At 36.6% G+C, this 10,307-nt stretch overlaps 1 protein-coding gene across 1 annotated transcript in view; it reads right to left on the reverse strand.

Annotated features, from left to right (window-relative positions):
• The window catches only part of LOC123524275 (axoneme-associated protein mst101(2)-like), a 51,708-nt gene extending 42,389 nt beyond the window's left edge, over nucleotides 1-9,319 (reverse strand). Inside the window, exons 1-3 of the mRNA XM_053549406.1 lie at nucleotides 9,194-9,319; nucleotides 4,963-5,038; nucleotides 2,639-2,961 (exon numbers count right to left, since the gene is read on the reverse strand). Of these exons, the coding sequence (XP_053405381.1) occupies nucleotides 2,639-2,961; nucleotides 4,963-5,038; nucleotides 9,194-9,319 (525 nt within the window). The remainder of the gene's footprint in view (nucleotides 1-2,638; nucleotides 2,962-4,962; nucleotides 5,039-9,193) is intronic.
• Nucleotides 9,320-10,307: the final 988 nt, after the last annotated feature.

Raw genomic sequence — 10,307 nt, forward strand, 5'->3', positions numbered from 1 at the left:
ATAATGGGCCCAGCCCTTGCACGTACTTTGTTTGCATGCTGATAAATGTTAATGTGAAGTTATAGTAAGATATAAGCAATAGTAACAAAGAACAAGAGGGCCAAGATGGCCCTAGGTCGCTCACCTGAGTGACACACCATAACAGTGTAAACATGTTTTACCTAGTGATTTCATGGAGACAAATATTCTTACCAATTTTCATTAAGGTTGGACCAAAAAACGTGGCCTCTTGAGTGTATTTGATTTGACCAAGTGACCTAGTTTTTTACCCCACATGACCCAGATTAGAACTTGTCAATTTCATGAAAACAAACATTCTGACAAAGTTTCGGGAAGATTGGAGCAAAACAGTGGCCTCTAGAGTGTATACAAGCTTTTCCTTTGATCTGACCTAGTGACCTAGTTTTTGACCCCATGAGACCCAGATTTGAAATCATTCAAGAATTCATGATAAAAAACATTCTGACCCAAGTTTTACGAAGATAGAATAAAAAATGTGCCCTTTAGGGTGTAAATAAGCTTATTCTTTGATTTGACCTGGTGACCTAGTTTTTGACCCCACATGACCCAGATACAAATTCTTCCGAGATTTCATGCAGACAAACATTCTTTCCAAGTTTCATGCACATCAAATGAAAAATGCAGCCCCTATTGCATGCACAAAGTTTGCCTTTCATTTTAACAGGTGACCTAGTTTTTGACCCCAGATGATCCAGATTCGAGCCTGAGGTAAAGATCATCATGATCATCATTTTGACTAAGTTCCATGAAGACAGGGTCATAAACGTGGCCTCTGGAGTGTTAAGCTTTTGATCTGGCTTAGTGACCTAGTTTCAAGACTGACCTAGAAATCATCAAGTAAAACATTCTGACCAAGTTTCATAAAGATTGAGTTACAAATGTGGCCTCTAGTGTGTTCACAAGCAATTCCTTTGATCTGGCCTAGTGACCTAGTTTTCAATCCCACATAACCCAGATTCAAACTTGACCTAGAAATCATCAAGACAAACATCCTGACCAAGTTTCATAAATATTGGGTCAAAACTGGCCTCGAGTGTTCACAAGCTTTTCCTATGATCTGGCCTACTGTCCAAGTTTTTGACTCCAACATGACCCAGTTTCAAATTTGACCTAGAGATCATCAAGACAAACATTCTAACTAAGTTTTATTAAGTTTGGGTCAAAACTGTGGCCTCTAGATTGTTCACAGTCTTTTCCTATGATCTGGCCTACTGACCTAGTTTTTGACCCCACATAACCCACTTTCAAACTTGACCTAGAAATTATCAAGCCAAACATTCTGACCAAGTTTTATGAAGATTGAGCAACAATTGTGGCCTCTAAAGTGTTCATTTTTTTTCCTTTGATTTGATAGGGTGACCTAGTTTTTTTACCAAACATGACCCAAATTCAAACTTGACCTAGAAATCATCAAGAAAAAACATTTTGACCAAAATTCATACAGGGGTCACAACTGTGGCCTCTGTAGTGCTCACAAACTTTTCCTTTTATTTGACCTAGTGACCTAGTTTTTGAACCCACATGACCCTGTTGCAAACTTGACCTAGAGATCACCAAGACAAACATTCTGACAAAGTTTCATATAGATTGAGTCACAACTGTGGCCTCTAGAGTGTTCACAAGGCAAATGTTGACGGACGACGCTCGACGGATGACGCACGCCAGACAATGACCGGGCACAATAACTCACCTTGAGCAGTTCGTGCTCAGGTGAGCTAAAAACAAAGGTTGCCAAAAAAACTTAAACCAAGAAAGCTCACACGGATGCTGGGGCAAGTAGAATAGCACCCCTATTCTCCGAATAGAGGAGCTAAAAATCCAAAATTTGAAATTTTGGGCAAAACCACGAAATTTTGTGCCGATGAAGTTAAATGATTTCACAGTAACTAATGAAACCTTGATATTCAAACAGACACTGTCAATTTTTGCAATTACAAGTAATTCATGGGCCATATCACATAAAGGAAACTGGGAGTATCCTGTTGGTTATCATATTTGTCAGAGATGGTATGCCAATAAACATAGTGACCAAAAAAAGGTGAAATTTTCCCAATTTTTTTATCAATTCAAGGGCAAAACTCCTGAGCCTCTAGGACAATACATCTGGTTCTTGAACTTGGCCAAGATATTATGCCCATAAACATTGTGACCCAGTTTAGTGAACACTGGGTAAGAACAGCTAATGTTGGAGAGCAGACACTGGCACTTTTCATAATTTTAGTAATTCACGGGCCATAACTTCAGAGTCTCTGGGAAAATCAAGCTGGTTATCAAATTGGCCAAGATAATATGTCTGAATATATTGTGACCAAATTGCAGAACATTATATAAGAACTGCTCAAGTTAGAATAAAGACAACTTTAGTGCAGGCTGCACACTGCTGGTGATCACCTAATCTGTCCAGTTTCAGAGGTGTAAGTATATGCTTTCAGCAAAACATTATATAGTTCTACCCTGAAGTATTCCGTAACATATCAATGAGATTTTCATGTGAAAAACTTAAGCAGCACAAACTCTAGCAATAATTTGATGTCAGAATCTGGGTTTAAATCGGTTTCTTTTTTAACTTAAAAATTGAAGCTGAATTATTTTGTAAATAAAAAGCTACCAAACTTACAATATGCTTCTTCAGTTGTCCACGAATCGACCACATAGTTTTCCATAACCTAGCATTTCTTCTCCAAAGCCTTTGAAAATATTTACGATACAATTTATTGGTCTTTGCTAGTCGACTGGTCTTTTTATTTACACCTTTTATTTGATTCTTGGTATATCTTTTCCCTATCAATGCAGCACGGATCTTTCGCCATAGAAATTTCTGGTACTGGCGTAGCCCGACAAAAGCTTGGTTGATCTTGACAATATTGTTTGTCAGTACCTTTAGCACTCTGTTATGGGCATCAAGCATTAATCCTTGTTCCGCAGCCTTAACAGACAGTTCTGAAAGAAATAAGGTACAGACAGAAATAATGGATAATTCTTACTTATAACTGACCAGGCTACCTTTTTTCCAAATGTGATTAAAAAACATGCTAATTCATACAGCATCATGATTTCATACGATCTCCATTAATAAACACTTACTGTTCAAGAATGCATCAAGTATCATCCAGATTAAGAAATGCTTATTGAATTATTGACGCATCGTCCAGATTGAGAACGCTTATTGAATTATTGAAACTTTATGAGCGTGCTCAATTGGGGGGTCAGAATCGTGAGGGAATCAAATTCAAACTGTTCCATAACTTCTTCCAAACAAGTGATTAAGCGTTAGTCAGAACGCAATCATGCAGTAGATCTAAAAACTTTCACAAATGCAAACCGATGCCGCTCACATTACCTGTTGGAAGATGGTCGGAAGACTGCTCCGATGCATTCGATTCCTGTTCTCCTTCTAGGAATCCCCAATTGAGCATGCCCTTAGTAAACAATATGGCGAATTTCTTGAAGTATTTTGAAAACATGGCAAACATATGTCTTTTTTATTCCTTCAAACATGCACAGATGTCATTAAAACAAAACGTTTTACAGTGATTCATTTTGAAATTGACTTTTGCGAGTCCTTGGGACTCACATATTTTGAAACAATGAACCCCAAGCCAAAATTAATGAGTCCCAAAGATTTCGAATCATTAAATACCAGCTTTTCATAAAAGCAAGGGATTTCTTCACCTGTACACCTTATTCAAGTATAAAAGAATTAATTTACATTTTTATATGTTTAATTCCTTTAGAGATGAAATATAACTGACTAGAAAAAATTCAAATGACTAGTTTCAAAGGTTTAAAACTATGTTGAAAAGGCTTTTCCAGTTTTAAAGACTATTTACAGCTGCCTCACAGCACTAAGTCTTGACGTGTGGCTGTTGTAAGATAAATGTGTTTTCACCTAGTCTTCAGTGCATATTAATTGTGAAAATAGAGTATCACTGGAGTAGTTTTCATCAGTGCTCATGGACAGACTCGGTGAAACCATGCCTGCTATCTCATGTCTCTGCAGTACTCGGTAGTACTAGTAGCAATACAACAACGGTAGCAAAATGTATGTCCGCACTGCCTATTTTGTAAAACCCGCTAAACTCCGTTGGTTCGGATCCAATTTGGTCTTTTTTTCTGGAGGCATCGTGTTTATATCCGGGGATATGACAAACACAGCTTCCAATCGCGTGTACGAAACGCTTTAATTAATTGGTCAAGCGACGTAAATTATCCAATCAGAGCACGTTTTACAAAAGAGGTGGTGCGGATATACATTTGCTACCGGTGTCTTGTACTGCTACTACCAAGTAATATTATCCTCTGCCCGAATTTGTTGCGTACTGAGGACGCACAATTATGGATTGCAAGCGTCCTCCAGAAAAAATGTGCGTATTTGACGCAGGACGCAGGGCAAAATGAATCACTGGTTTTAAGGTGCAAAAATTTGATATTTTATGGTGTTTAAGTTTGGGCTAGTGAAATTGGTGTCGGGCTAGTGGATTCAAATCCGAATTTCGCACACTGTGACCATATATGTGATCTCTAGGGTGGTACTGTCAAACTCTGATAACAGTCCAATAATAATATAAATAATCACTACAGAGATTTTATTAGACTGATATTTATTCTGTCTATGCTCTTGTTCCCATTTTCTTTATATTATATCTAGAGGGCAGATTTGCTAGATGTCAAGGACCCCATGAACTATTTGAGAATATAAAATATGTCATCTGAAGGTTCAATATGTATTTCAGCTTTTTTAACTCAATTGACTTCCTGTCTCAGCCAATCTAAAAACAACTAGTTTACATGACATTGAGGCCCAATATTGATATTTAGTCCCTACATGCAAAATGTCCATTAACAGTTCTATATTCTTACTGTGGCTGCCTCTACAAGCAGGCAAGTAGAACCATTTGAACAAATTTGAGAGAGGAATACAAAAATAACAAACAAACTTACTTCTATCCAGTTTTGACTTTTTGGTTAGTTTGCTTTTCACTGCATGTTTCAGTTGTTTCAGTTTATTTTTCACTCCCTGAAAAACCAAAAGTTTATAATTCATTAAGCTTTCCTGATCTGCCTACCTAGCTGGGTGTACTGTACCAATAAAGGAGTACACCACAGATCTTGTTTTCCACTCTCTCAGTATCAAGACAATATATTTATCAAAAGTGTTTTTAAAATTGTTGTGTGGACTGGTTATCAACTACTTTATGAAAGGTTGTTTAAGTTAGATATATCAGGCCCCGTGTTCACAAAACATTTTTCGATCTCAGCTGAGTTTGAGTTTGATATTTTAATATCAATTTTGCTAAAACTGCAAGGATAAATTCCATCTGAGACAGACCATCAATACTGAATAGCCACTTGAAAATAATTTTGAGTATAAAATTAAGTTTTAAACATACTATTTTGGTATAAATGACAAATAAAGTTTCATTATCAAACTCAGCTGAGACTGAAAACGTTTTGTGAACACGGGGCCAGAAATCTATTTCAAATAGAGTTCATCTAATGTTTATATATAAAAGAATTCAGCTTGGTCTGATGTAGACATGAGAGGTGTTGCAAATTTAATAACATCTCATGAACAGACTACTGCTACTGTCATCAGTCATGATGAAAGAGTTTAAAGACTTGTCTGACATTCAGTCAGATGACCCAGGACACCCCGTCTGCCCGAACTATTACTCTTGAAACTAAAAAAGTGTCTGACCGAAAACACGTTGTAAATAGTAAACAAAATTAAATGGATAAATGAACAGGTGCATAAGAAAACTGCATTGTAAAAAACACTTCGCCATCGGTGGTAGTAAAAACTGATCTGCTCTGTACCATATAGAATTAACGCCCCGACCAGGTCCATGTCGGACCTAGCCACTTTTTGTCTGACAGGTTCGACTGTGAGTGTCTGACATGATGTCATCAACCCGGCTGTACATATTCAAGCGTAACTGTGGAAAAATTGCGGACAAATGCAAAATTTCCATGGAAAGTAGGTACTTTCCATGGAATAGTCCAGAAAAGTCACCCGTTATATAACATGTCCAGAGTGATTGCAAATGTTTTTCACAGACATCTCTGGAAATTACTCTGGACATCTATCAAAATGTTCATGGAATATTCACCGACACTGCGGAAATGCAGCACTTTGAAAAATTTCTGGTCATTTAACTCTGGAAAATAACTCTGTCATTTTCTAAGGGATTTTAAACACATCAGAAAACAATTAGCATCAGACTGGTAATACCATGTGATCAAGCTCAGCCAATTAGATCAACTGATCTTACAGAGGAATTTTCAAAATGTGTAACTGGAAGTCTGATGTTAACAAGTTGTGTAAAAATTAGTGAAACATTATTATATGAGGTAATTCAGTTCAAAGTTAATATTGAGGATTCTAGAAATTGCTCAAGTAAGTTTGTTTACATAATTGACCAATGAAACAATACATACATTTGTAATTATGCTAATTAACACATGCATGTATATTTGTACATCAGTCATTATATAGCATAAAACAATGAATGCTAAAGTATAAACAAAGGCTTCACAAAGATTTTATAAATAATATGCATATATGTAAAAAAATATCTTTAGGTACTTTCTTTGAATGCTTTCATCATTATTTAAGTGTAACTAACCTTTGTTCGAAACTATGTATATGCTTTAAAAATTATCTAATCAGTCACTTTTAACTGGCAAAGATTCATTTTCCTTGTTCATATATATCATATAGTGTTTGAAACTGCAAAAGTGATCACATGCAATAAAATCATATTGCTTGTACTGAAGTGTTATTGCTCACTATACATGTTTTGCAAAAAGTTATAATATCACATTGTATCGTTATTGTCATGAAATGTCAGCAGAACTTCCTGGAGGACTGCGGAATAACTCCGGAAAATTGTTCACAGACGGCAGTGGAATCACTCCGGAAAATTGTCCATGGAGAGTTCTTCGGAAATCCTTGGACATTTTCCCAGTTTTCCGCAGTATTCCATATCAAGCTCCAGAAAGTTTGTCCGAATACTCCAGAGTCCGGACTTCCATGGAAATTCAAAGACCTGGTGACCTTGACCTTTGACGTGGTGACCTCAAAGTCAATAGGGATCGTGTACTCAATAAGTACTATCCCGGCTGTCAAAATTCCAGAAGTTTCCATGGAATGTCTTTGAATTTCCATGGAAGTCCGGACTCTGAAGTAATTGGTAAAACTTTCCGGAGCTTGATATGGAATACTGTGGAAAATTGCAGAAAAATCTCCAGGGATTTCCGGAGAACTTTCCATGGACAATTTTCCGGAGTGATTCCACGGACATCCGTGAACAATTTCCCAGAGTTATTCCACAGTCGTCCAGGAAGTTCTGCTGACAGTATTATTCAATAGCAATAAATGTGATTTATAGACTTTTTTGCAGTACATGTATAGTGAGCAATAACACTTCAGTACAAGCAATATATGATTTTATTGCATGTGATCACTTTTGCAGTTTCAAACACTATATGATATATATGAACAAGGAAAATAATTCTTTGCCAGTTTAAAGTGACTGATTAGAATATTTTTTAAGCATATACATAGTTTTGAACAAAGATTAGTTACACTAAAATAATGATGAAATCATTCAAAGAAAGTACCTAAAGATATCTGTTTTCATATATACATATTATTTATAAAATCTTTGTGAAGCCTTTGGTTATACTTTAGCATTCATTGTTTTATGCTATATAATGAATGATGTACAAATATACATGCATGTGTTAATTAGCATAATTACAAATGTATGTATTGTTTCATTGGTCAATTATGTAAACAAACTTATTTGGGCAATTTCTAGAATCCTCAATATTAACTTTGAACTGAATTACCTCACATAATAAAGTTTCACTAATTTTTACACAACTTGTTAACATCAGACTTCCAGTTATCCTCTGTAACATCAGTTCATCTAACTGGCTGAGCTTGATCACATGGTATTCCCAGTCTGATGCTAATTGTTTTCTGATGTGTTTAAAATCCCTAAGAAAATGACAGAGTTATTTTCCAGAGTTAAATGACCAGAATTTTTTCAAAGTGCTACATTTCCGCAGTGTCAGTGAATATTCTATGAACATTTTGACAGATGTCCAGAGTAATTTCCACAGATGTCCGTGGAAAACATTTGCAATCACTCTGGACATGTTATATAACAGGTGACTTTTCCGGACTATTCCGTGGAAAGTACCTACTTTCCATGGAAGTTTTGCATTTGTCCGCAATTTTTCCACAGTTACTCTGGAATATGTACAGCCGGGAAATTTAGCACGTGAAGTTTGAAGGTCCTGGGTGCAGTGGTTCGCAAGTAAAGTGCCTTCATGCAAAAACTCAACATTGGCCCCTGTGACCTTGACCTTTGACCTGGTGACCCCGAAGTCAGTAGGGGTCGTGTACTCCATGAGTACTATCAGCATGTGAAGTTTGAAGGTCCTGGGTGCAGTTGTTAGCGAGTAAAGTGCCTTCATGTAAAAATTTAACGTTGGCCCCTGTGACCTTGACCTTTGACCTGGTGACCCCAAAGTCAGTAGGGGTCGTGTACTCAATAAGTACTATCAGCATGTGAAGTCTGAAGGTCCTGGGTGCAGTGGTTCGCGAGTAAAGTGCCTTCATGCAAAAAGTTAACATTGTGACTGACGAACGAATGGACAGTTGAAAACTAATATATGCCTCCCTTTGGGGGCATAAAAAAACAACAACAAACAAACAAACCCTAGCTTCTAAAGGACCTCCTTTTTGGTTTTAACAACTATACGAATGGATGTAAAAATCTGACTCCATTTTGTTATATTTTTACTTTGGAATTGTGGGTGTCAATTCAAATTTTCATATAACATCTAGTTCTGCTTTGGCCGGTGTTTGGCTGCCTGAAGGTGTTGCTCATTTCATTACCCCTCACAAACAGACCCAATCAAACCCAGTCTGCTATTATTTTGCTTGGTTGTTTTCCATTCTTCCAACAGATCTCATTCACTAAAATTACTTCTTTTCAAAAATGATTACCTAAAACCATCCATATGTTTTTGTAACAGTTGGTCATCAAGATGAAATAATGCTTTTTATGCAGCTAACATCATTTCTACTCTTATACACGGTATGACTAGCCTATTTCAGTTAAAATTGCCTAAAATTTGGGAATAAAAGTGATCAAACCTTTAACTTCTTCTCTTCATCATGAGCTTGTTTATAATTCTTCAACAAGTTCTTGATCTTGCCATCATCTATTTTTGGTGCAGTCGTTGTTTGTGGTTTCACATTTGCCACTGTGGAAACAAACATTAACTATCTAGAGCTATCACTAAAGGTGATGAATGTACCCCCTGCATGCACTGACACAGTACACTGCAATTTGATGTACACAAGATTGCAAAATTATGTGAAATAATCGGTTTTGTTTCCACACATGCCAATGTTTATCGTTGATGGAGCCTCCATAAACTACACGAAAGCTGCAGGTTAGTACTGCCGCATGCATACCAGGTCTCGATCTTAACCTACTTTTGCTGGTAGCCAGCAGGGCTACCAACTTGTGAAATCAAGTAGCCCGACCAGGTTTCTGGTAGTCCCGTTTTGGAAAAGAGGAAAATATATTACAGTCTTCACCTTAATTTTTTTTCAGCAATTGTCCTTTCGGGCAAGTAAGTTAAGAAAACCATTTGCCAGAAAACATTTTTAATTGCTGAAATCATTTTGTTTATAAATATGATGTATTTTAGTTTATGCTTGATTCAACATTCAGTTATTTAAATGGTAGGCAATTATCCTACCCACACTATCCATGGGCAGGCTAAGCCAACGTAAGTGGATAACCATGTTACAATATTCAAGTAACTAGCAGACAGAAATTATGGGAGAAAACTGTATAAACAAGAGGGCCAAGATGGCCCTAGGTCGCTCACCTAAGAAACACTCCATAACAGTGTAAAACATGTTTGACCTAGTGATTTCATGGAAACAAATATTCTGACCAATTTTCATTAAGATTGGACCAAAAAATTGGTCTCTTGCGATAAAACAAGCATTTTCTTATATATGACCTAGTTTTTGACCCTAGATGACCCATGTTCAAACTCGACCTAGATTTTATCAAGGCAATCATTCTGACCAAAATTCATGAAGATCAACTGAAAAATACAGCCTCTATCACATACAGAAGTTTTTTCTTTGATTTGACCAAGTGACCTAGTTTTTGACCTCAGATGACCCATATTCAAATTCGACCTAGATTTCATTTAGGCAATCAACCTGACCAAATTTCATAAATATC

The sequence above is a fragment of the Mercenaria mercenaria genome, chromosome 1, assembly GCF_021730395.1.
Source record: "Mercenaria mercenaria strain notata chromosome 1, MADL_Memer_1, whole genome shotgun sequence".
Lineage (NCBI taxonomy): Eukaryota > Metazoa > Mollusca > Bivalvia > Venerida > Veneridae > Mercenaria > Mercenaria mercenaria.